At 46.9% G+C, this 27,415-nt stretch overlaps 2 protein-coding genes across 3 annotated transcripts in view; both read right to left on the bottom strand.

Moving 5' to 3' along the window:
• The window catches only part of LIMS1 (LIM zinc finger domain containing 1), an 81,062-nt gene extending 73,949 nt beyond the window's left edge, over positions 1–7,113 (bottom strand). The window contains exon 1 of one of the 2 annotated variants that reach the window (XM_043917896.1): positions 6,960–7,113. In XM_043917896.1, coding sequence (XP_043773831.1) covers positions 6,960–6,991 — 32 coding nt within the window. In that variant the 5' untranslated portion in view covers positions 6,992–7,113. The remainder of the gene's footprint in view (positions 1–6,959) is intronic. The other variant, XM_043917897.1, reaches the window with a different exon arrangement.
• A 6,678-nt stretch (positions 7,114–13,791) lies between these two features.
• The window catches only part of GCC2 (GRIP and coiled-coil domain containing 2), a 35,378-nt gene continuing 21,754 nt past the window's right edge, over positions 13,792–27,415 (bottom strand). The window contains exons 14-23 of the mRNA XM_043917891.1: positions 24,655–24,755; positions 24,490–24,567; positions 23,866–24,003; positions 22,951–23,072; positions 19,632–19,808; positions 18,512–18,729; positions 16,860–17,054; positions 16,168–16,307; positions 15,817–16,018; positions 13,792–15,487 (exon numbers count right to left, since the gene is read on the bottom strand). Of these exons, the coding sequence (XP_043773826.1) occupies positions 15,417–15,487; positions 15,817–16,018; positions 16,168–16,307; positions 16,860–17,054; positions 18,512–18,729; positions 19,632–19,808; positions 22,951–23,072; positions 23,866–24,003; positions 24,490–24,567; positions 24,655–24,755 (1,442 nt within the window). The 3' untranslated portion in view covers positions 13,792–15,416. The remainder of the gene's footprint in view (positions 15,488–15,816; positions 16,019–16,167; positions 16,308–16,859; positions 17,055–18,511; positions 18,730–19,631; positions 19,809–22,950; positions 23,073–23,865; positions 24,004–24,489; positions 24,568–24,654; positions 24,756–27,415) is intronic.

Raw genomic sequence — 27,415 nt, 5'->3', positions numbered from 1 at the left:
ATAACCTAGTGCCCTATACACATATATTTTTTAAAGTTTTTATACTTTTTTCATCATTATCCTCAAACATGTAAGTATAGTCAGTTGCCCGAAATGGGCTAAGTGCTAACAGAACCTTCCAGATTCTAGTCGGGGCTGAAGCTCTTCTTTTCTTAGACTCATTTTTGAAAACAGAGAACCAGTCTCAGCTATGTTTACAAAGAATTCACGGCTGTTACAAAAACATCACTGCCCACACTGGGAAAACAGAGTCTGCTGGTGGGCTGGGTGAGTCACCCCAGCTCAAGATTCTAATGAAGACCCCACTCTGTCCCCTCCCACACGTCCCACTGTGACAAGCCCACACTGCAGGCCGAAGAGACAGCAGTTCCGGCAGCAGAGTGTCAGCACCCAAGGGAAGCGGTGTATCCCGGGGTGGGCCCCAACCAAACGGCGATGTTCCAGACACCACTTTCCCACACACTTTCTGTATGAGAAAATTAGAAAGTAGTGAGTGAATATTTACTATGTTCTAAAGTTTCCTAGTAGAATATCGGATAGAGGCATTCAACTCAAGCCTGAGGAATCGGGCTCAGGTTTTAACCTAAATTCAAACATCCGAAGAATAAACGCAAGCTGGAAGGAAACCGTCAGAGGCCTGAGGTCCCTTCTGTAGTCCCATGCTTATTAGCAGGCTCATCTTCCTCTATTTCTGCATCTGCCTCCAGGACCCAAGGCTGAGAACTGCTTTTCATGAGGGCGTCAAGGCATGGGGCGGGTGGGGGGCTGCGGCACCGATCTCTCACCATCGTGTTCCAAAGATGTGAGGAACATCCGCGGGGTCATCACATCCTGCCCCGCTGTCCTCCGAGGGTGACAGGAGGGTGCTGGCACCTCCCCCTGAGGGTCAGCACCTGGACCTGGCCTGGCCGGGCTCGGGGCTCACGGCGGGCCTGGTCCCCACCGTGTCATTGCGGAACAGGGGAGTGAGGCTCACACGTGACGTGGACAACATGCTTCTCCGAGCTCAGGTCTCCCACTCAGCAGGAGGCAAAGGGGCCAGGTGCTCAAGATGAAACACACACCCCGAATTCAAGTGAAGAAGGCAACCTGACACATCCTCCAGCTGGGCCTCGAGTGTGAGGTCTACAACCTCCATGTTCAGAAGGAAGGACCGTCTGGCAGTGAGACAATGCAGCCCCTCGTGACTACCACACTCAGGGCACGACTACCTACCACACAAAGAGGACACCCTGACACCGAGGAGAAGTGGGAGCCTCGGCCTCATCTGAACGGGAGGGGACACAGGGAGGGGACACCGGAGTAGGGGATGCAGGAAGGGGACGAGGCTGGGCACCAACCTCACCCCAACCCTGTGAGGCGGTGGCTTGCCAATCTCCTGCTCTGTTTCCATCTGTAAAGTGGGCATGAAAGCGCTACCTCAAAGTGCAGCCATCTAAGATTTGTGAAATAGATGTTTAACACCTTAAAGTACTTGTGTAACCACAAGTTATTAATAAAAGGTGGTTATTAGCCAGAAAGTTTACAAAAGGGCGGCCCAGTCATGAGACGAAATAATCTAACAGGGAGGGCTGAGCATCTCTGAATCTCTCCTCAGAGGTGCCTGGACGCCAGGTCTCTGCCACTGGGACGTCACACACTGCAGGGTTCAGCTAAAACGTGTGCAAGCCAGCTCCCCTCACCCCAAGTCTTATGACTTTATTGAAAGCTTGTCACAGGCATCCAGCAGAGCCGGCTGTGGACTCGTCAATTCACTGATGACTGAAGAAAAGGAGAAATGAAGCCCATCTAAATCCAATTTGTTCTTCCTTGGACACCTAACAAATCTGACGAAGATGCTCCTTTACTTCTAGAGACTATGATTTGCCAGAAAAGACTAAATACAGATACAAGTAATTATGAGGCTTCCCAGGTGGCACCAGTGGTAAAGAGCCTGCCTGCTGATGCAGGAGACATAAGAGACACCAGTTCAATCCCTGAGGCAGGAAGATCCCCTGGAGGAGGGCAGGGCAACCCACTCCAGTATTGTTGCCTGGAGAATCCCACAGACGGAGGAGCCTGGTGGGTGACTGTCCACAGGGTCACAAAGAGTTGGACACGACTGAAGTGACTGAGCATGCACCCACAAGTAAGTACAACCTAAAACACCGCATGGCAGTCACCCGAAGCAGGTCAAAGTGTTCTAGGAGGAAGGACATGAGCTCTGAGCCCTGAGGCTCCAGCACAACCTCAATCCATGTCTCAGGAACTCAGCATCCAAGGGCCAAGCGGCCACATTGCTCCAGTGGCCAAGAAGACACAGGAGAGGAAGGTTTTCCAGCCGTGTGAGCAGAGGCCCTGAGGGTGGGGTGTACAGGGTGCCTTCAGAGACCACGGGCTGGGGGGGCTAACAACCAGCCAGAAGGTGACAAACAGCCTGAGTGCCAGGTGCAGGAGTCCGGACCTTATCTGACAGGCAACCAGGAGTCTTCTTAACATTCTGAAAAGAGAGGTGACATGCCCAGCGTGGTGCTCCAGGAAAACATAGAACTGACATGAAGGACAACACACTGAAAGATTCTCGAGAGCTGGGGCCACGTCCCATCCCCCTCGAATCTCTGCAGCTGCACCCACCGGGCACCTAAGAACCCGCTGCCAAGTCCTCCGTGTCGAGGAGGACGAGGACCTGCTAGTGGCCCAGACACCACCTACCGTGTCCACACGTCCACATGCCCACATGCCTGCTGCCCACATCCCCCAGGCGGGCCTATGCGACAGCAACGTGCCCAGCCTCAGGAGCAAAAACACACACATGAGACACAACATGAGGACTACCACCCCTCCCCATGAGAAGTAACCTACAATCTGTCTAAGCAACTGCTCAGACTCATCCCCGAATGGATGCGCCAGAAGAGGAGCCCCCCAATAGGAAGGACTGTCAGGGTGGCCCTGAGAGAACAGCGTGTGCGGTGGGAGGAGACCCTGGCCTCCGGGAGCAAGCACCATGACCACTGGCGCATGAGTCTCAGAACAGCAAGTCTCCAAGGATGCACTTCACAAATGGAATCAATTTGAAAGAGACTGACATCCAGGACTCTGACACAACAGCTCTGTGGTGACATAGAATAAGCCATCCAGAAATATCCAGAGTTATCCTGTTCATGTGGCTAGGACACATCAAAGTCTCACCTGGGTGGGGTGTCCCAGAGCCATGACCGCAGGTACAGCCGGGAAATTTGAGTGAGACCCAGGGACTGCCTGGCTGTTGATGCTGTGACTGGGATCACGTACCACAGCTTTGCAAAACTCTATCAATGGGGAAACGGGGTAAAGAATACACTGGTTCTTTCTGTATTATTTCTTGCTCCTGCGTAGGACCTCACCTGACCTCAGGGAAGTTAGTTCAGTCCGGTGTGCCCACTCCAAGCTCCCCTAAGGGCATTCACGCTTGCCCCCCACCCTCTGCTTCCTCCCTCAGGACACCCTGCAGAGCCCGCTGTGTTTGCAGCCTCCCAACCCGCAGGGCAAAAGTCACTGTGGACTCTCCAAGGCAAATAAGTTCCGACATGAAAAAGATGCAGGGAAATGAACCCCCTCCCGTGAGCTCCTGTGTGGAAAACATCTGACGAAACAAGAGAGGACGGGACATCTCACAAGGCATAAAGCTGCTGGAGGGTCCACGGAATGTGGCAATGGGCACCCCAGCTAGTGTTTCTCAAATAACTGAAAGCTTTAGGAAAACAACCTGGCCACAGGCCAGCGTGTAATGTAGAGGACACTCCTGTGGGTGGGAAACCACAGCTTAAAGCATAATTGGGAGAAATGTAAAATCGACGAATGGTTTGAGATGCTTCTCCTTCTATTTAAGTGCAGCCCTAGCTGAGAACATGACCTACACTGAGGTTTACTTAAACGATCATCTGAGGAACAGACACAGGATTACTGAAAACACAGGCTTCCGGGGGAAAGCTCTGAGCTTCCATCATTGGCCTGGATCCGCCTCCCCCAACCTGTAGCCCCTGGGGCCTCAGGGGGTCAGGAAGATACTCCCCACTTCGGGGAGGAAAGGGAAAGCCACCCACGTTCAATAGGAGAAAGAGCGTCCAGGAACAGGTTCAAGGGCGCCCCAAATTAAAGAGAGGTGAGGACCGTGGTCCTCACATCCTAAGCCTGCAGGGCACACATCCAGACAGAGCCATCTTCCCTACTGCCAACTTCTCACCAGTTAAACTAAGAGCATGGTTTCCTCACACACAAACAGGCACAGGACAGTGAAGATCTAGAAGAAACCCCACCAGGGCATCACCCCTCGTCATGACACGCTGGCACTGTGCCCCAGAAAAATCCTTCAAGGCAAAAGCTGCTTTTCGCACAGTGGTTCTTCAAGTGCCACTAAAACTCCTCCCAAACAGAAAGCACTCACTACAGCAAGCACTTGACACTCATTGTTTTTTCTCGACACTCATTTCTAAGAGAACTCTTCTTAGATACTTCTTTTTAAATATTCCAAGAATCTCTACTTCCTTCCTGATTTCAGTTGATGTTAACACTGGTTCTCAAAGGGTGGTCTGGAAACCCTGGAGGGTTCCCAAGATCTTTTTAAGAAGCCTGGGGATCAAAACCGTTTTCATAATAATGCCAAGAAGCTCCCGCTTCCACTGCAGGGGTTTGATCCTTGGTTGGGGAACTAAGATCCTATGTGCCACATGAAGCAGCCATAAATAAATGAATACATAAAAAATTAATAAAATAAAAAAAATTGTTGTTCTTTAGTCGCTAAGTCATGTCCAACTCTTTTGGGACCCCCTGGACTGTAGCCCACCAAGCTCCTCTGTCTATGGGATTTCCCAGGTAAGAATACTGGAGTGGGTTATCGTTTCCTTCTCCAGGGGATCTTCATGGCTAAGAGATCAAACTCGTATCTCCTGCATTGCAGGAGGATTCTTTACTGCTGAGCCACCAGGGGAATTCCCCCCCGCCCCCGCCCCCCGCCAAATACAATTATCTCAATAAAAGTTTCAAATAAAAAACATACACCCATTCTCAAAGCAGCACTATTCACAATAACGAAAAGGTGGAAACAACCCAAGTGTCTGCTGGAGGATGAGTGAATAAACAAATAAATGGTATAAACATACAATGGAGTATTACTCAGTCTTAAAAAGAAAGGAAATTCTGACACACAAGACAAAATGGATGAACACTGAGGATGATATGCTGTGTGAAACAAGCCAGTCACAAAACGCAAAGACAGGATGATTCCATTTACACGAGGTCCCTGGAATTGTCAAAATCAGAGACAGAAAATACAATGAGGGTGATGAGGGACTGGAGGGAGAGGGGAATGGGAAGTTGTTTAATGTAGAGTTTCAGTTTTGCAAGAAAAAAGGGTTCTGAAGATAGATGCTGGTGATGGTCACACAACACTACGAATGCACTTAGTACTAAAAAGAAAGAAAAAGTAAGGGACTGCTAAAGGAAAATTCAGGATAGCAATGTGATGGGATCAGAAGATAAGCAAGGCTCTTAAAAGGACCTGCTTAGGAACTTCCCTGGTGGTCCAGTGGTTAAAACTCCAATGCAGGGACAACACTCTCAATGCAGGGATGCAGGGGTGCAGGTTTGATCCCTGGTTGCGGAACTAAGGTCCTACATGCTGTGTGGTGCAGCCAAAGAAAACAAAGGGAGATGGTTATACTCAAGTCATATTATATCCATTGTATTGTCATTCTTCATACCTTACATATATGTTAAATTTTGTATCCATTTAATTTTCAATAAATTTTTCTAGAAACAAAAAATTGTCCTTAATAAAGCAGTACCAATTATTGATGTTATTAAATCTCGACCTCTGACCTTCTGTTCCGTTTCTTGTGATGAATGAAGCACTTGGGCCTCACCACAGTTGGACAATTGTCTGCAGGGCAAGCAAGAGGGTGACCCAGGGACCACTCAATCAGACGCTTTTTTTCATGGTCTACCGTTTTTACCAGAAAGAATAACAAACTATGGTTTTTAGGCTAGCATTTCGCAGACATTTCTTGAAACTAAACAAAGCAAGTCTGTTATGTTGAAGAAAACAATTGACAAAAGTTTCCGACCAATAATAAAAATCAAGCTTTCAACTGAGAATGAGAATGTTGGAAAACTTCTTTCCACTGCCTGGAGCTTGAGAGACAGTTTCAAACCTAAAGATCTTCTAAGGAGAGGATGAGAAGCGATATTAACAAATGTTACTTAGTGACACTGTATAAAGAGATGTGTCAACATTTGGAAGATCTGCCTAACTCAGTGAATCAACACTTCCAAACGAGGAACATGCCTGTTACAATCAGGAGCAAGCCCCTTGAACTTCAGGGCCTGCGGAGAATTTGAGCGTCACCGCGAGTGAAAAGCTCCTGGTAAAGCTGAGGACTCCACAGCGAACTGATGTTTAACAAACATTAAATTACCCAGTTTTGGAGTAATAACAGAAAATACCGCAACTACGTGAAAAGCTCCCTCTTCCAACCGCATCTCTGCGTCGGAGCGGGCTTCGGATTTCAAGCAAAACGGGCCGCAGCGGACTGAAGGCAGATCAGGCAGGGAAATGCACACATTTAGGAGATTCGCACAGTGTACAAGCACGGCTCTCGTCACACTGAGTTTTTTGTTAGGAAAACGCTATTTTCATGAAGCATGCGTTACACACGTAGAAATCACAGACTCATTTTACATTTAATGAATGAGTAAATATCCTTTAAGGTATGTTCCGTTTCTAAACAAGTAAATCTCTAGCCTTGAGCCGTCCCCGCCCTCACGGACACCTCCTGCGACCCGAGCAGGGCTAGGAGCGCCGGGCCGAGTCGCGGTCCACTCGGGCCCCGGGCTCTGCAGGCCTGTCCGCCCGCGCCGCAGGGAGGGGCCGCCCCGGCGGCAACACCGCCGACGTGGCTGTGGCTCCAGCTCCGGCCTTGAGCTCACCGCCCGCGCGATCTTACCTGTTGGTCATTCCTGACGCCACGCCCAGCATCTCCGCGGCCCCGCGAACCCGCACCGCGTCCCCGCGCCGCTCCAGTCGCTGCCGCTGAGCCGCCGCCGCTCCTCCTCGCCGCGCGCCGGGGCAGGAAGGGGCGGGCCGGGGCCGCGAAGGCCACGCCCACCAAGAATCGGTCCCGCCCAGCCCGGCCCTGCCCCCCGGAACCGCCCTCCCGGATGTCGGCCCCCGCCTCCATCTAGGCCCCGGCCCTGTCCTCCCCGCACCGGAACTGGCGCATCTCCAGGCCGGCCACCCGGAACCGCCCCTCGAACCTCGACCCCGCCTCCAGATAGGCCCCGCCCTGCCGGTGGAGGACACTGGCCAGGGGACCAGGGGTCCCTTGCAGCAAGCCGGTTCTGGATCCGGGGCCGGTTCACCCTCCCTCGTGCTCCGCCGTCCCCACACCCGAATCTGTGGGCCGCGGAGGTGGCCGGTGATGGTGCTGAGAAGTCATCTCCACTCTGACCAGGTCCTGGCGATGGGTCACTCCTGGAGTCTCAGCAGCGCTGCAGACCCCATTCTGGGATGGTTCTCAGGAAAGGCTCCAGGGAACCCTGTTAGCCCAGCGGGTAAAGCCGCACCTTAAGGAGGAATGGGTTGGGGCAGAGCGGGCGTGCCGCAGGGGTACAGAAATGGCCACAGCAGTTGTACCAAGAGGGTCAATGCAGTTTTGCTTTTAAGAACAACTGAGAAAGTTTGTTTAACCAGGACATTAAATAATCAGTCTCTACCTACAACACGTGTTAAGGAAAAAAAAAAAAGAGTAGTCAATAAGCACATGAAAATATGCTCAACATCACTAGTGATTAGGGAAATGCAAATCAGAACCACCTTATTGTCCAGGAGGCAAGTGAAGTGAAAGCATTAGTCGCTCAGTGGTGTTCAACTCTGCAAACCCATTAACTGTAATCCACCAGGGTCCTCTGTCCATGGGATTCTCCAGGTAAGCATACTGGAGGGGGTTGCCATTCCCTTCTCCAGGGGATCTTCCCCACCCAGGGATCAAACTCAGGTCTCCTGCATTGCAGGTGGATTCTTTACTGAGCCATCAGGGAAACTTGTCCGGGGCGATGCTGCTGTCAACACGTGTTGACCAAGATGTTTTGGTGGAGAAATTGAGGCCCTTGTGCACTTTTGGTGGGAGTGTAAGTTGCTGCAGCCACTGTGGCAAAGGGTATGAAAGCTTAAGAAAACTAGAAATGGAACTACTATATGACCCAGCAGTCCCATTCCTGAGTATATATCCAAAAAAACTGAAAGCAGACATCTGAAGAGAGTTGGAAAGATATTTGTACACCCATGTTCATTCCCAACACTGTTCACAATAGCCAAATGTGGAGACAGGTCCATGGATGGAGAAATGGATAAACAAAATGGAGTCTCCATTCACAGAATGGAATATCATGCAGCCTTAAAAAGCAAGGTAATTCTGATGTATGCTGCAACACAGATGAACCTTGAGGACACTATGCTGAGTGAAATAAGTCAGACAAAAAAGGACAAATACTGGGTTCCCAGAGGTGTCAAACTCAGAGGCATAAGGTAGATGGTGGGGGTCAGGGGCTGGGGGGAGGGGAAGTCAGGAGTTCTGATTGACAGATACACTTTTAGTTTTGCAAGATGAAAAAGCCCTGGAGGTTGTTCAACAATGTGAATATACTTGATGCTACTGAACTGCACACTTGAAAATGTTTAAGGTCAATTTTATGTACATTTTACCACAGTTAAATAAAATAAGATGATTTGTAGTAATAAAGAATGACTTTTATGACTTTAGCAACTGAACAACCACCTCCAAGATAAAATACTTTGTTAGAAAATAAAACAAGGGGGGAAGTTTGTTTAGTATGCTGCCATTTGAGGGAAGAGAAAAGCTGTCAGGGTTTATGCTGGTCTCCTAGATTAATTTGGAGAATATTTCCTTTCTTATTGCCTGAATAAACCTATCAAATTGGGACAGTTATCACTCTTCAAAGTTTGATGGAACATGTCTGCAAACCCATCTGGACTTTGTGGTTTCTTCTTGAGAAGATTTTAAGCACCATTTCAATTTCTATTCCAGTTACAGGATTTTTCAAGCTTTTAAATTCTACATGATCATCATAGGTTAACAGTATATCAAGTAAATTTCAAGTTTAAGTTTTAAAGAAATTAGTTTATGTCCAAAGTTTCAAAATCATTACACGTAATTGTTTATATTAGTCTATCATTTAAAATTTTACTTTATCTGTTATGTGTGTGCCTGCCCAGTATCTCAGTTGTGTCTGACTTTTTGCAACACCGTGGACTGTAGCTGGCTGGGCTCCTCTGTCCGTGGGATTTCCCAGGCAAGAATACTGGAGTGGGTTGCCATGTCCTCCTCCAGGGTGTCTTCTGCATTGGCAGGCAGGTTCTTTATCAACTGCGCTACCTAGGAAGCCCCCATCTGTTATACGTCTCCTGTTTATGAATGAGATCATTTATATATGTGTCATATTTCTCCTTCTCTTGGTCAATCCTGCCAGAACTTTTCTATTTTTTCACCTGTCTCAAAGAAACAAGTTATTTTCATATGTCTTTAAAACCTGGTGTGTATTTTATACTTACAATATATCCCAGTTTGGAATAACTACAGTTCAGTCTTTCAATATCCACATGTGAATAGTGACTATTGTATTAGAGCAGTTCTAGAAAAGAGGAGCTCCTTTTAAAATATTTCAAAGTTGTCATCTATAAGGCAGTTTGAAAGCTGATCTGAATGATTCCTTTTCCAGGAAAGGAAGCAGAAATAGTACAGTCATGAAATTAAGTTAGTTGCATATTTTATGGGTCCCAGGAGAAATGCACAAGGCCAAAGAGTGATCTCAGTGAGAAACTCAGAATGAATCACAGGAATTAAACATTGGACACCATCCAGTGCTGAACATGAGTTTTCAGCTTACAATAGGATCACTTTATATCACAAAATGTAGAGCTTTGCTAATTATGCTTGATGTAGGAAGTATATTGATACACTGTTCCACAGACTGCTACAGATTCAAACTTTGTGAAAAACTGTTATTTCACTCTGGGAAGAATGTCTTCTTATAATCTTAAACTGCACTGAAATAAACTATCTGTTAGATTGCTCAGAATGGGTCTTAATTCTAACCTCTACTTTGGTCATAAGAGAAGTAATAAAAAGAATGCTTCTGTGTACAAATGATATTGAATGCAATCAACTGTGATTAACAAACAATGCTCTTAGCAGATGGCAACTCTTTCCAGAACCTGACATGGTACAGATCGGTTTACTATTTTTCATATTAATAAATTTTAATTAAAAAAAAATCCCTTTCTCTGAAAGCCTCTGGTGTCTTCTGTTTTCTTCTGTCTGCTCCACCAGACTTTTGTCGTCATCCTTCCCTCCTCGGTGTGGTGAGTCACAATTACACCTAAGCTCAAACAAAGCAACCGGAAAACACATTCCAAGATAATGGAGATTTTCTGAAGCACGGTAGGTCAGGCTTCACGCACAGACCCATTCCCTTGGGGAAGTTAGAATAAAGACTGAAGTCGAAACAGAAGGACTGTCCAGGGAGTGTTGCCTTCTGGTAACCAGTTGGGGTAAAAAAAAAGGAACTGGAAGCCATGGCCAGTTCTCAAGAGCCCCTCAAGGAAAGCACACCCTGTATCTAGCCAGTAGCAAACAGGTTAAGAAACAGCATAGCACTTAAAGTTGATACAAAAACCAAATGCCTGTTTTCTTCCAGGTTACCAAGAAAGATACAACATGGCTAGCTGAAATTGCAATATTCTGGATAAAAGTGAAAGTATTAATCACTCAGTTGTGTCTGCCTCTTTGTGACCCCATGAACTATAGCCCACCAGGCTCCTCTGTCCATTGGATTTCCAGGCAGAGATACTGAAGTGTGTTGCTGTTCCCTTCTCCAGGGGATCTTCCCAACTCAGGGATGGAACCTGGTCTCCTGCATTGCAGACAGATTCTTAATCATCTGAGGCACCAGGGAAGCCTGAATTACACATGTGAAGTGGAAAATAAAACCATCTAACACTTATTGTATGTGTCCTACATTTTTAATTGCTTTAAAAAATAAAAGATGGCTTTTGCTAATTATGAAAGGAGTAACCACAATGACCTAAATGTCATTGATGTTAGCATCTTTAACTTTGCATTTAGAATTCAGTACATCCCTCAGAAAAGATTTATAGCCATAATGACTTCACTGGTAACAGTGATGTTAATCTCCCTGGTAGTGACGGCAACCAGAATGCAGTGAAACTAGTTTGTGATTACACGTGTGATGTGTGTATATGTGCTCAGTTGTATCTATCTGCAACTCTATGGGCTGTAGCCCACCAGGCTCCTCTGCCCATGGGATTTCCCAGCAAAAATACTGGAGTGGGTTGCCCACTCAGTATTGCAGGGGATGTTCCTGACCCAGGGATTGAAGCCGCATCTCGTGTCTCTTGCACTGCCAGGAAGATTCTTTTGCCACTACACTACCTGGGAAGCTTTAATTATACATGTGAAGTAGGAATTAAAACCATCTAACATTTATTGTGTGTGTCCTACATACCAGACACTGCTGAGTCAGCATCTTACTGTATCATTTCATTTAATCTTACCTGTTTATTATTTGGAGATTAGGAACAAGTTAGTTGCAATGTAACAGGAATTATACAAACAGGCAAATCTACAGACAGATAGTAGATCAGTGGCTGTCAAAGGTGGGAGGGTTAGTGGGGGAGAGGCTGCCCATAGGTAGGGAGTTTATTTCTGGAATGATTAAACTTTCTAACATGGAGATGGTTTCACAACCCTATGACTACATTAAAGCCATTCAGTTGTATACTTTAAACAATGAATTGTGTGGCATGTAAACTGTAGTCAAAGCTCTGGTCAAACCTCTGGTTTTTCCAGTAGTCATGTACGGATGTGACTTGGACCATAAAAAAGGCAGAGCACTGAAGATGCTTTTGAGCTGTGGTGCTGGAGAAGACTCCTGAGAGTCCCTTGGATCAAACCAGTCAATCCTAAAGGAAATCAACCTTGAATATTCATTAGAAAGACTGATGCTGAAGCTCCAATACTTTGGCCACATGATGGGAAGAGCAGATTCGTTAGAAAAGACCCTGATGCTGGGGAAGACTGAAGGCAGGAGGAGAAGGGGACAGCAGAGAATGAGATGGTTCAATGGGATCACTGACTCGATGGACGTGAGTTTGAGCAGGCCCCGGGAGATGGTGAAGGGCAGGGGAGCATGGTATGCAGCAATCCGTGGGGTTGCAGAGTCAGACACTGACTGGTTTGTCTAGGGTGGAGCCCTGCATCTGGGTCCAGATGACTATGGCCAGGCTTCCTTGCCTTTTATAGGGGGGTGGCCTCTGTCCCCAGATAGAAGGGTGAGGGCAGACTCGAGTAAGGGCACCACGTGAGTGGGAGTGGGCCTGTCCTCCAAGCGAGACCAGGAAGTCACCTGCATTGTTGAACCGAAAACACATTTCCACAATGTGTTCAGTGTTCAACTCACAAGAGACTATTTTTTAAAACAGTAACAACTCAATGTCAGGACTTGGTTCTTTTTCCCACGTAATCACATTTTGCAGGCAGGTGAACCAATACATAAACACCCAAAAGCGCTTCATCACCTATTGGTGAAATCAGCTGGAAGGCACTGCCAGTTCTATCAGGCTGTTCTCCTCTCTGTTCTCTTCTGAAGCCATAGCTGACTGAGGGGCATGGAGTGCATGTGCGCTCAGTCACGTTTCACTCTTTTGTCACCCCACCAACTGTAGGGCTTCCCTGGTAGCTCAGCTGGCAAAGAATCCGCCTGCAATACACGAGACCCTGGTTCAATTCCTGGGTCGGGAAGATCCACTGGAGACGGGATAGGCTACCCACTCCAGTATTCTTGGGCTTCCCTTGTGGCTCAGCTGGCAAAGAATCTGCGTGCAATGCAGGAGACCGGGGTTCGATCCCTGGGTTGGGAAGATCCCCTGGAGAAGGGAACGGCTATCAACTCCAGTATTCTGGGTTTGAGAATTCCATGGTCTATACAGTCCATGGGGTCGCAAAGAGTCAGACATGACTGAGTGACTTTCACTTGACTGTAGCCCGCCAGGCTCCTCTGTCCATGGGATTTCCCAGGCAAAAATATTGGAGTGCGTTGCCATTTCCTTCTCCAGAGGATCTTCCCGATCCAGAGATCAAACCCGCATCTCTTGCACTGGTAGGCAGGTTCTTTACCACTGAGCTACCAGGGAAGACCTGCCACAGCTGATTTCCAGACATGGAACAAACATAAAACAAAAGTCTTGTCCCAAGTGCCACTGCCAAGTTCCTACTAACCACATGCAAGTATTTTCATGTGCTCTATTCACTGAACACCAAAGCCATGTCTCCATGGGACCTCTCGCTCTCATCATTAGCTACCATGGGGTACAGGACCCCTGCTCTGCTGGTGAGTGGTTCACTTCTGTTTAAAGGAACATAAGCCTCCATGTACACTGTCTGGAATGTAAGCAGAGCTCGTAGTTTGGGAGACCCTCACACCACAGAGGGCAGAACTTGAGAAACACCCATGGAAGGGCCAGGTGGCCTCCAGCTTCAGCCAGAAGGTGTGTATCGGACGTACAGATGCATAGGACCCTCAGGCAACCTGAGGCCCCGTGAGCCGAGCACTGGGGGGGTCCAAGGTCCTAACTGATCAAGATGGCAGAGAAGGAACCCAAAATCCATATTATAAACCAACTCAAGACCCTTAGGAGGCAGAGGCTAACATAACAGAAGAGTAGGTATTAACAATGTGACATACAGTCCAACACATTTAATAGAAATATTAAAATAATCATTATACTTCCTCTCGTTGCAGAAACCAGGGAGGGAGATCCCTTCTGTAATCGAAGTAGTAATTTCTGATTATACAAGGCATTTTTGTTATTATGTCCATAGGTAGAGCTCATACTTCAAAACAGGTTGATAGCCTGGACTTAGAGATAAAGTGAGATTTATTTAAATATTTTAACAGTTACCTCGTATGCTTCTGGCATACTCATATTCACAGTTTATCAAGTAAAAAAAACTAAATGCTTAGAAGTCAGCTCTGAAATAGATGCATTTTCATTAATACATTCACCAGTTAGGTCTGTTCTTCTGAAACAAGAGGAAAGTCAGATATTGAGATTATTTGTTAAAGAACAAACTCAACATGTCAGCAGCAAATTTCAGTTAAAGTAAACTGGAAACCACTGTTCCCGTAACTGCAGTACAAAGTCAGTTCACCAGCTGAGATCAAAGATCACAGGTAGACTAGAAGCTGAAACAACTTCATACAGCATATTGTGGGGTGACTTTTAACAAATAAATATTAAAAATAGAGTTTTCACATTGATGATTTAAGGACATGTTTTTGACGCAGTCTACAGAATATTCAGAGGCATCAAGCCAAGTACCACCACCACCACCAGGAGCTATACCCCAGGGCCCCTCGCAGCACATGACTGGTGTGCCGGGACTGCTGAGCACTGGCTTGCCTCTGGACACAACACCGAGCAACACAGCCAGGGTACTGGAAAGTTTCTCTGGAGAGACTGAGCAAATTCCCCACACAGACTCCGATGTAGAAGCTGCTGAAGCACAACAGGAATATGGGCAGACCCCAAAGAAGCACCCCATCTGGGAACATGGCGACCAGGGCTTGTGACCACAGAACCAGTTTGAGATAACGTACTCTAGAGAAAATAGAACAGCTCATTGTTTGGTCCAAAAACGTGTGTGTGTCCACGCATTGCATGTGTCAGATGAACTGAAAAGGCTCAGCCCATGGTGAACGTCCAGCAGGTGGAGTGGGGCCCTCTCCATCGCCCCCAGACCCAGGAGTTTTAAAGGAAATAAGGAAACAGTCACGTTAACTTAAGACTTGGGGGTAGACTCCAGCACATTTACTTGACACTCCTTCATAAACACATCAGCTTTACCAGGAAAAGTGTCTTCCTTCACATTCTGACTCACAAGTTTTCTGTAACAATTTGTCAATGATAGCAATTGCCCTATCAGTCTGATCTTGTCATAAATGGTCCTACAAATTCTTTTAAAAGTCTAAATTCTAGCTGGTATGACACCAAAACTTAGTTTAACTTCAGAATTCATAGGACAGCCCTGACCTAGGCAGCCTGAGAGTCCAGAGGAGGGCAGGGCGTTGCTCCTGGGTCTGGTGGCGACGGAGAGGGCACAGAGTCTCAGGGCCATGTCCACACTCCAACTGCTGGATGTTCACCACGGGCTGAGCCTCTTTCATTCCTCTGACACATGCATGGATACACACACGGAGATGTGAATTACATACACATGGTTTTGGACCAAACAATGACAGGGACATACATGAGCCTTTTTTGCCAAACAGACTATTTGGTTCAGGAACAGCACTCTCTCGTCAGTCTACCGGAGTCCAGACCAGCTGTGCAGGTAGGATGCCCAGCCTGAGGAGCGGGACCCGCTCTCCTCCTCACCTGTGGGGTGAAACAGAAGGTTACTATCTACGTTGCACACCAACCCGTTCTGAGGCCTCCCAGTGCCCACTGTCTTCCCCTCTGAGGGTCAGAACGAGGGCGTCTGACACATGACACACAGCACGGCACAGAAGGAAACCAAACTCATGGGGAGAACCCAAACTAGGGTCCAGTTTCAAGGAACTGGAGATCACACTGGACACTTTGTGCTCCCTTCTACGTGGAAGGGATGCACACATGGTGCTGTCCCCAGGAAGCAGGGCCAGCGTTTCCTGCCAGGCACAGGATATACTGGTTCACAGCACAACCCCGTCTGGTGCCCTGCCCACCTTGGGCGGCGGCCGCCAGCCGGGTCTTCTCCTCAGGGCTGAGCTGCAGCATGGTGTCCACCACAGGCAACAGCCGTGCCCGCTCGCTGCCTGGCTTCAGCAGGATGAACTGCAGCAGCACGTTCTTCAGGTACTCCAGGTTGGCTGCCGACTTCTCCCGCTCCTGGTTCCGCTCCAGCCGCCTGACTTCACTCTTCAGAAGCTGGTTGTCAGAGAAGCGATGGGAAAGGAGTTAACACGAAAGATGGACCGTGTCTCCTCTTCCCCCAAAATGCCCTTAAAATGACAACAAAGGTGTGGCAAGGACGCATGAGCTAGTGCGGAGGGCTTCCTGGAAGCAGCATCCCCCACCTTAATCTGCTCCATGAGGATGGCGTTGGTGGCTTCCGTTTCCCGAAGCAGGCCATTTAAGTGGTCGGCACTCTTGGTGGTGGAATTGAGCTTCTGAACCAACTCTTCTTTGGTGAATTCATTGTGCCACGCAGGCGGCTCTGCAGGTAATCGTCCAAAGTTAATTCCCAAAATGAGCGGTCACAAGTGAAAATTTTAACAGATCAGCAAGAAAATACCCTGGTAGGGCCACTTGGCTCTGCAGGTCCACCCCCATGCCCCAGTTACAAGGCTGCACGAGACACAGGAAGACAGACTGTGCCGTGGAGCAGGCTGCTGGCCTGGAAGCTGTGAGGCTACTAGGTCAGCACCAGCTCACCCTCCTCCATCTATTCACGTCCTGGGAGCTGGTGTCACTTTGCTCATAAAGAAGGAAATGCCAGCAGTTACTGGGAGACCATAATTTCAGTGGTCTCCCATGAGGATTTCATACAAGGTAAGGGGAGCATTATTATTTGAATTTAATACATGATGGAACAGGCCCAAAGTCAACAAGCAAAAAACAGAAAGCCAAATCTGACTGTGGCCAAATTTTCCATTTGTATAACAGGAGAATACTGAAAAGTTTTTTTCCGAGAGTAGCTCAAGAGAGCACTTATAAAGGAGAGTGACGTTAATTAGACAGGATGACAGAATCAGACAGGGGAGCGCACCGAGCCTGGCTTCAGGAGAACTGAGCAGCTGCTCCAGGGACTGTGCAGGGGTGCTGGCGGGAGAGCCCCGCTCCAGGTCTGTGGTCTCCATCCCTTCCCCTTCCTCCCGGGCCGTAACCTGCACATCCAGGAATGGGAGGTCTGCGCTTCTCCTCTCGCGAAGGCTCCTCAAAGGTTGCTGGGAAGAAGCTGGGCCTATTACAGGATTTTTAAACAGTAAGTGGGAGATGCTCAGACTCATGGACTCAGCACCAGCAGAGACACTCAAGCAAAGATAACATGACTCAGGATGACCAGCTGCATGGCAGGGAACCTGAATTACTGAAAGACAAGGAAAGATGAAGAAAGAGGAAACTTCTAAGACCACCCTAACCAGCCAGTTACTGAACTCTAACCATGAAGTCCACTCACCAGAGGCAGCACTTGCTACCTGAGTTAGGGTAAACCATTGGACAGCACAATGCAGAGGCCTGGCTGCTATAGAAACCCTCCAACCAGACTCTGCCTGTCACAGAGGATGGGTGTTTCCAGCACTGCAAACCCTGGAACACCACACCCTTGCTGAGGGCAGCTCTGAGCTCACTGACCATGGGCCTCACACTCCATCGAGGGTTCGGGCCATCACCCACCCCGTCGTCAGCATGCAGGCAAGAAGAGTCCTGAATCTAGGGTGGGTTGACCCATCCCACTTCCCAGGCTGGGCTCCACGCTCGCTGGCCACCAGCCCAGCATACAACCAGCAGAGTCATAAGACACTTCAAAGGAGTTCTTTTATGAATCCCAAGCAAGCTCAAGGTCAGAGCAATTACACGGCCTGCTCCGGCCCAGAGTTCCAGCCAGGCCTGTTAACCTCACCTCTCGCTTAGGCCACTTCAGTTCCCTCTGCAGAAGTGCTTTCCCAGGTCTCTGACCATTTGCTTACTGCTTGTTCCACTGCCGACTTCTGACTCCAGCATTCCCTGGTTAGCCACTTCTGATAGTTCTCGGTTTACATTACATTGTCTGAAAGTTGGTTTTGGTCCTGAGGAGTGACCCATCACTGCCAACACCCTCGTGATGAGGGATCAGTACCAAATATGAAGCTGATACTCTGCACTGAGATGTGGCCTCATTCTGGCTGATGGGCTCTCATCGCTTCCAGGAAGCAGAATGAAGTCGTTTGTGTGGCTGGACAAAAGCTCCACTAATTAGAAACTTGCAAGGGAAGATGCTGTGTTTGACCAGACAATCCTACAATTTCAGCACTCTAGAATTTCTGAGTAAAAAAAAAAGTGTTTGAAAAAGCACTGAAGAACACTAAATGGATGCAGTGGACGCTGTATTTGTACACAGAGGCTTGGGACCGCTGTGTTTGAGTCAAAGAGGAAAACCCAACTACGTGAAGTCAGTACCCTGCGGGGGGCAGAGGCTGCTGCAAGAGCAGCAGGGGGTTCAGCATCCAAATCTCCACTCAGCAAGCAGATGCCATGTCGCTGACCACAACACCTGGTGTCTCGTCACCATGTGTGTGTGTGTGGGGGGAGTAGCTAGACAGCACGCCCCCATCGAACGTACGCACTCCGTATGTGTCCCCATTGCACGTACACACTCCACGTGTGCATTCCCACTGCAAGTACACACTCCGTGAGCCTGTCCCCATCGCAAATACATACTCCGTGTGGCCGGCTCGCTGCGGGGTTGCAGAAGCTGGGCCTCTAGCCGGCACAGCTGCTGCTGCAGTGTCTCCACTGTCCTCCCGTGCTCCTCTTGAAGCTGCCGCACCTGTTCCCGGAAACTGCCGCGTAGGGCCTCGTGCTGGGCTGTGAGCTGATCGACAGTCTGCACGTGCTCAGCCTTCAAGGCAGAGTTCTCCGACTGCACAGAGCACAGCCTGGGGAGAGACCGTGCCACATAAGCATCCACCCCACATTGGCTCGGCCAAGATGGCAACCGGACGTGCCCCTGGGGGATTCAGACAGGAGGCAGAGGGCGACCTGAATGAGCCAATTGGAGTCTGTGTACCCTGATGTTTCAAGTGAAGGGTTAACGGCAGGAGCAGAGGGAAATGAAGCTCTGCTGAAGTGAAGGACAGGTGACACGCCTATTCTCCAGGTTAGGAGACACCCCTCCACTGCACATGTGCAGACATTTCTTGCGATTAGGAAGTGGGGGGTGGGGGTGGAGGGTGGGGGGGTAGGATCCTGTAATAAGTGCTGTCCACCTTCGAGACCCCCGCACTGGACTCCACCTCAGCAAAAGGATGCATGGGCATATTGGGAGGGCCCTGGGTCAGGTCAGAGGGTGGGAAATGAAGCAAGACAAGCGGCTGGAGGAAGACAGAGACCAGAAGATGGCGTCTACATGAGCAGTTCCACCCTTGGGCACTCCCTGTCGGCAAGGACGCCCACGCCCTGTGCAGGGAGCGCAGCTCTGCCTGTGTGCTCCCCCACAAGCTGTGCTTCTAGTAAACTCTGCCTGTCCCACAGTGAGGGCTTGCTGTAAATTCTTGTTTCCAAAGAAAGTAAGGGCTCCATCAGCAGCTGCCAGAATGTCCTCCAGAGAGAAGGAGAAGTGCTGGCCTCCAATGCAAGGCCATGAGGGCACAGTGGACAGAATGGTGGGCGAGCAGGTAAAGCCACGTACAGACACAGCAGGAGCAGGCGCTCTGAGGCAGCAGCAGCCACCAACGTGTGGACACCCTGCTCCTAACTTCAGCCCGCAGCCTCCCAAGGGTGCCCAACCGGAGCATCAACAAGCCCACTTGCTGCCCATGTGCCAGCACCGCTGGCTTACTTCTCACGGAGCTCAGCCTCCTTGCCCACGGCCTCCTGCAGCACCCTGTTGTGCCTCTCCAGCAGGGCGTAGTGTTCACACTGCAGGGCCTGCAGCTCAGAGGCACTGATCTGTAAGCTGTTCTGGGTGTCTTGTAACTTGAGCTTCAGTTGGTCAATCAGCATTTCCAGATGTTCTCTAAAACATAAATAAGTTCAAAAAATGTTTTTGAAAGATGTAAACCTAATTTTGTGATTTCAAATAAATTTTACTTTAATCATTTAATCTTTCGATACCATACTCTTGCCATTATTATGCATGATTCTAAAGGAAATAAAACAATCTGAGGAATTTGGAGAAGAGGGTTAAGTGTGAAACAAAACACTATAGTCAGACTTTAGATGTCAGACTACACATTTACAAAAGTCTGAATTTACAGATTTCACATTCAAATGGAGCAGACCATGCAGTACACCCAAACAGTCCATTTCATGCTATAGGACGACGACATTAGTTGGGGGAAAAAACAGAAATCATACAGCTCTAGGCTATCTGTTCTGAGAACAGCTTGTTACACCAAGTTACAGTGAAGGAAAATCTTTGGAGAAAAAGTTAAAAACTATATTTCTGCCACAACTGGTGTAATGCACTATTTCTTTTTTAAAAAAGTATTTAATATATAAGAAAGTAGAAGAAACTTAAAACATTTACATTAAAATAATTTTAACTCAAAACTGTCATAATCAAAGCTGACTCTTGCAAATGTGGTATTTTTATAATAAATGTGTCAGTATTCAACTTCAGCTTTTAAGACAAGCAATTCATAGAAAAAAAATCTCATCAGTTTTTAGCCTAGAGTTATCTATTTACTAAATACTTAAAAAGCAACACAACCATAAGATTACAAAATTAATACACAGAAATCTGTTGTATTTCAATACAGTAACAATGAAAGATCAGAAAGAGAAATTCAAGCAACTATTCCATTTACCACTGCATTAAGAAGAATAAAATACCTAGGAATAAACCTACCTCAGAGACAAAACACCTGTACTCTAGTGACTATTAAGACACTGATGAAAAAAATCAAAGAGGAAATAAACGATGAATAGATACACCATGTTCATGGATTGGAAGAATCAATATCGTGAAAATGACTATACTGCCCAAGACAATCTACAGATTCAATGAAATCTCTTCAAATTACCAATGGCTTTTTTCACAAAACTAGAATAAAAAATCTCAAATGATAGAAGTGATCCTGAATAGCAAAAGCAATCCTGAGAAAAAAAGATGGAACTGGAGCAGTCAGGCCCCCTGACTTCAGCCTATACTATAAACCTACAGTCATCAAAACAGTAATGGTATTGGCACAAAGACAGAAATATAGACCAACGGGAACAGGATAGAAAACCCAGAAATAAGTCCATGCACCTATGGTCAATTAATCTATGACAAAGGAGGCAAGACTATACAATGTTGAAAAGACGGTCTCTTCAACAAATGCTGCTGGGAAGACTGGACAGTCACATGTAAAAAAATAAAATTAGATCACTCTTAAACTTTATACACAAAAATAAGCTCAAAATGGATTAAACTGAGACTGGACACTAAAAAACTCCTAGAGGAAACACAGGCAAAACACTGAGATAAATCACAGCAACATCTTTTTCAATCCACATCCCAGAATAATGGAAATAAAAACAAAAATAAACCAACAGGACCTACTCAAAAGCTTTTGCAAAGCAAAGGAAACAAAAAAGTGAAAAGACAATCCACAGATTGGGAGAAAATATTTGCAAATGATGTAACTGATAACGGATTAGTTTCCAAAATTTACAAAAAGCTCATGATGCTTAACAGCATCAAAACAAACAACCTATTCAAAAAATGGGCAGAAAACCTAAAGAGACATTTCTCCAAAGACGACATACAGATGGCCAAGAGGCACATGAAAAGATGTTCAACATCACTAATTATCAGAGAAATGCAAAATCAAAACTACAATGAGACAGCACCTCACACCAGCTAAACAGGCTATCATCAAAAAAATCCACAAACAACAAATGCTGGAGAGGGGGTGGAGAGAAGGGAACCCTCCTGCACTATTGGTGGGAATTAAAATTGGTACAGCCACTATGGAGAACAGTATGGTAGTGTTAGTCGCTCAGTCATGTCCGACTCTTTTCGACCCCATGGACTGTGGCCCGCCAGGCTCCTTTGTCCATGGGATTCTCCAAGCAAGAATACTGGAGCGGACTGCCATTCCCTTCTCCAGAGGATCTTCCTGACCCAGGGATTGAACCTGGGTCTCCTGTATTGCAGGCAGATTCTTTACCATCTGAGCTACAGGTAACAGTATGGAGGTTCCTTAAAAAACTAAAACTGGAGCTACCATATGACCCTGCAATCCCACTCCTGGACATATATCCAGAGAAAAACATTATTCAAAAGGCAACACTCACCCCAGTCTTCATTGCAGTATTGTTTACAATAGCCACATGGAAGCAATCTAAATGTCCATCAACAGAGGAATGGATAAAGATGTGATACATATATACAATGGAACATCACTCAGCCATTAAAAAGAATGAAATAATGCCATTTGCAGCAAATGGATGGACCTAGTGAGGGTCATACTGAGTGAAACAAATCAGATAAAGAAGGAGAAATGTTGTATGACATCCCTTATATGTGGACTCTAAAAGGAAATAATACAAATGAACTTACTTATGAAACAAAGAGACTCACAGAGTTAAAAAACAAACTTATGGCTGCCAGGGAGTTTGGGATGGACATGTACATACTATTATATTTAAAACGGATAAACAACAAGGTCCTACTGTACAGCACAGGGAACTCTGCTTAATGTTATGTGGCAGCCTGATTGGGAGGCGGGCTTTGGGGAAGAATGGATACATGTCTATGTATGGCTGAGTCCCTTTGCTGTCCAACTGAAACTATCACAACACTGTTGATCAGCTATACCCCAACACAAAATAAAAAGTTCAAAAAAAGTAACACATAAATACACAAACTCTGCAGGATATTTACTCCTACTGAGGACAGTAAGAGCCAGATGTAAAACTGTTCTGAACACCAGGCCTCTCCCAATAAAAGCAAAGCACAGATGCTATAGAATGCCACAGCAAGCTCTCATTCCTAGTATATTTTTGAATAATTCACAAGAGCAATCTGTATGCTAATTTTAAAGAAGTATTAAACAACATATTATTGAAACACTGGTGGTAACTAGTGGTTACGTGTAAACCTCATGGTCCAAAGGCAATGGGAGCAGGAGTTCCCACCCCGTGGGTGCTCCCCATCCTGAAGACCTCACCTTTCTTGTTTGGCTCCCTCAGCCTCAGTCTGAGACACAGACTTATTTTTCTGCTGTTTTAAAACATTGTGGACCCGGATCTTGTAGCTCTCAAATTCAGAGGTGACCGCAGCTTGTTCTGCCTGTAATGGTTCAGAGAGAAAGAAGTCTGACCACTGCATTTTTAGGTCACGTGATCCTCCTGTTTTCTCTCAGATTGTGAATGAAGATGAAAACCTTTCTCTGAAGATAAGTAATGCCTCTGACACTCCTTAGTCCCTCAATGAACTTTCCCTAAATAGTGTACTTCTGTTGGCCTTACACTTTTTTAAGGTCTCTGAATGACATATCTTGTCTGAGAGGAGGTATATTTCTACCTGTTTTCACCCTAGTAGATTACTGCCCATTTTTTTCCCCCATATTTTTATAATAGCACTATTTAGAATAATTTTCACTTGTGCTATTTCCTGTTTTTATAAATACACGAAAAATTAATTCAAAGAGGTGAGGCTACTTGCACTTTGGTTTTCAAAAGAGAGTGGGAAAAGTGTAATTCTAGGTCCTGGGTTTCCTGAAGTGCCCTGTGACCTCTCAGCCCTACTGCCCAGGACGCTCAGAAAGAGCCATGCTTGTAACAAGTCAATTGCAGGGGTCTGTTCTGTACACTGAAGAAAGTGGTGCTTCTATTAGAATATGATTTCATAGTCATTTAGCCCTTGGAGAGAACTCTAACCTTTCTAACGAAAAAATTTTTTAAAAATTTATTTACACACAGAAACTGCAAAACAAGGTTAAAATGGAAACAATGTGTACCTCTGTCTTTCCTTTTAGCAGAAACAAGTTGTGCTAGTAAGGGTCTGGGTTGTCTGGGCTGGGGTCAGGTGGAGGGGTCAAACTGCTGGGAGCCTACCCCCACCCCACAACCGGAGGACGCACCCTGGCCTCGCGACACTCCTCCTGCAGGGCTGATACCCGCTGCTGGTAGGCACCCAGTGTGCGCTGGTGCTGGTCCGCCGATGCCTTCAGGCGCTCATGGGCTTTGTGCTTCTCTGCCGTCACTTCCGCCAGCTGAATCTGGGGGCAGAGGCTTTCAGTGAGGAGCGAGGGAACCAGATCTTTGCTGGTTAAACAGACTTCCCTTAAATGTCAAGGTGGGGTTTGAGAGGGGACTATGTGTAAGAGACATAAGAGTAGGAATTTTAACTTATTATTCAAAGAGTGGAGCCAACATGAGTAGAATACTTTCTCAATAAATTAATTTGGTTTTCCTTAAATCAATCAAATAATCATGAAAAAATTTCAGAACACATGTTACAGTTCAATGTTTAATTAAATACCTCAAGCTGTTATACATAAACATAATGGATACAGAAATAAATTATTGCTTCTATTTTCTCAAAATGCTGGCTGATGAAGGATACTTAGGGGGAAGAAATGTGTGTGCGCAAACGTGTATTGTGTGTGTGTGTGTGTGTGTGTGTGTGTATAAAATCCCCCCATGTGGCAGCTTACTTCTACATGGAAATTTCTAAAAGCCTTTAACAGTAAAAAGAATCTTACTTTATAGACTTCTACTTGCTGCTGGCTGGCCTCCAGTTCACCCTTTAAAGATGCCTGAAGCATTAAGTGATCAGTCTCCTGCAGAACAAGAAACCTGGTTAAATTAAATAACAATGCTATTCATAAATACTTGTATTCAAAGATAGAACTCAGGAATGTGCATACCGCTTGCCTCAAATCTGCCAGTTCTTTCTTGGTCTTCACAAGTAGCTGTTTGATCTTGGTATTCTTTTCCTCATACTGCTGTACCACAGCCTGCAGCGAAGCTAATGGGAAAGATCATTTCAGGGGAAAGGTTTACAAGTGGATATAAGTAACCGAACAAGAATCTGTTCTTTGTATTAGCCTATCTCTGAAAGGAACCCGTCTTAGCTTTTTATTACAAACAGTCCTGGGTGTTCACTAGAAGGACTGATGCCGAAACTGAAACTCCAATACTTTGGCCACCTCATGCGAAGAGCTGACTCACTGGAAAAGACCCTGATGCTGGGAGGGATTGCGGGCAGGAGGAGAAGGGGATGACAGAGGATGAGATGGCTGGATGGCATCACCGACTCGATGGGCATGGGTCTGGGTAGACTCCGGGAGTTGGTGATGGACAGGGAGGCCTGGCGTGCTGTGATTCATGGGGTCGCAAAGAGTTGGACACGACTAAGCGACTGAACTGAACTTTAAACATATATGACACTAGTGACAATAATATAGTAAATCCCACTGTACCTGTGACCACCTTTAACTACCACCAACACAGGCTGATCTCATCCCACCAAGCGAGGTGTCGGGCCTGCATGCACCGCGGCTGCTGCCTGATTCTGGGCACAGCCTGTCTGCATGCTACTTACGGCTGCTTTAGCCCAGGAGGAACAGGACAGAGACCTCAGGGTCCGCGAAGCAGAGAACACATGCGTCCTGCCCTTTACTGCAACCCAGACTCACCTGCTGACCCAACTCCTGTGCCGCACAGGTACTCCCCACCCCTGAAACCCACTTGTCTGTAAGTATTTTAGCACGCATCTCTGAAATAAGGGCATATACTTACTGCGTATCTAAAAGCTAAAGACTTTACAATAAGAAATACCTCAAAAGACATGCTGTGTTTCCAACCACCTGGTCTGATTTTGTGACACTAATTGTCTTGCAAGACAAAGTTCAATAAAGGAAGACTGAAATGTGATCAAAACAAAACACTTTTATGTAACAGAGGTAAAGAGGAAGCCACTATCAAATGGGAGTAAAGTGGATGCACTTTCCAGATCACAGGACCAACCACAGAAGCAGGCCAACCCAGCCGCAGCTGTCGTGAAGCAAATACAGAGCATCTGACAGAGACCACAACCTGGTCCTTGACAGAACAAGTAACACGTGGGTCCGTGTGACCGCAGCTAGAAGACCCCAAGCGCAACGACTACTGCCATGAAGCTAAATCCACACCCACTGACTACATCACTCAGTAAACAAGAGCAGGTGTTCTGTAAGAATACACTTTGACTTGCCTTTATGATGTGTCACCACCAGTAACTTCCTGGCAACTATTTACCCAGTCCTGCAAAGACTGTACAAGGCACACATTACATATAAAGCCTTTAAGTGCTCCAGGAATCATGACAGAGTAAGTTCCTGACCTTTAAGAACACAGACTGAAATTAAGGATAATCTCTGGATAATGTGATGATGTAAAGCAAAATTGAAACGTTCAAAAGAAATAAAAAGGCTGTGGGGACCCACGTGAACTAAAGGTCACAGCCAGGTTACATCTGCATGGGACAAGGAAGGCTTGTGGGGACAGCAGACACTGGAGACTGAGGATGACTCCAAAAGGTGCTCACGAGGTGGGAAGGTGAGGGCACAGCGAATGAATGACAAGGCTGTGGAAAAGCAGCCGCCATGTTTCAGAAGAGGAAGGGCCGCTGCGCCCCAGAGGTGAGGAGGGTGTGTGAGGAGCCAGACAGGCCCTGCAGAGGGGCAGGGCTGAGATTGCAACACATGGCAGAGTGAGCTGGCTGACAGTTTTGCGTGGATACTTTCCAACATGTCCCCACTCTCCTCCCCATCCAGCCACAGCCCCCAGCTCAGGCCTCAGGGCCCCTGCCTGCCACGGTGCCTGCATTTCCCAGACCCCACAATGGGCTGAATCATCAAAAAGGCCCAAGTCCACTCTGTGTTCAGGTCCCTCCTGAACTGGATCAAGGAGACCTTCTGAGCATACTTGACTTCTCCCTCACAGGTCAAGCCCTTTCCTCCAACCTGTAAAGACTTCCACACTATGTTACTCCTTTCTACTTCTGCTCCTAACTAGGGCTGCAGAAAGGACCGCCCTGCCCCAGTTCGCTCTTTCTCTCCAAATCCTAAGATTCAACACAAATCCCAACCCCCAACCATTCGTCCACAGAAGCTTCTCCCTCTGCACTCTTGACACCCACTGACTGGACCTCTCGTGTCTGCGCTGACTCACCAGCGAGAGGTGCTGGCCTTCTTGAATGAGCAGCTCTTTTTAAGTTTTCCCAAGACCTGAGCCTCTTTTTTAGCTAGCTGGCTAACTCACAAAGTCAAATGTCTGCAAGTGTTTGTGACCTGGAGCCCTGCTACCCAGGATGCACAAGAACACAGCTGGAAGACGGGTGTGTGCACAGGCAAGGGCCCAGAGAAACCAAGCACAGAAAGTATCTGAAAACCCTGTTAATTATTTAGGAATGAAAAAAAAACCCATGGGTCAAAGAAGAGATTCAAAGAAAATTAAAAACATCTCAAGCTGAATTAAAATAAAAACACAATATATCTGCTTGTTAGCTGAAGGCCTGCCTAAGGGACACGCACAGCTCTAGTGCTTACGTTGGAAATTATTTCACAGATAAAATGGAACAGAATCACCTCAGAAAGATTTCACGGCCATTACAACCATCCTGCTCTGCTGACAACAGGACCCCTG

Source organism: Cervus elaphus, chromosome 11, assembly GCF_910594005.1.
Source record: "Cervus elaphus chromosome 11, mCerEla1.1, whole genome shotgun sequence".
NCBI classification, from domain to species: Eukaryota; Metazoa; Chordata; class Mammalia; order Artiodactyla; family Cervidae; genus Cervus; species Cervus elaphus.
This window is presented reverse-complemented; position numbering and strand designations above follow the sequence as displayed.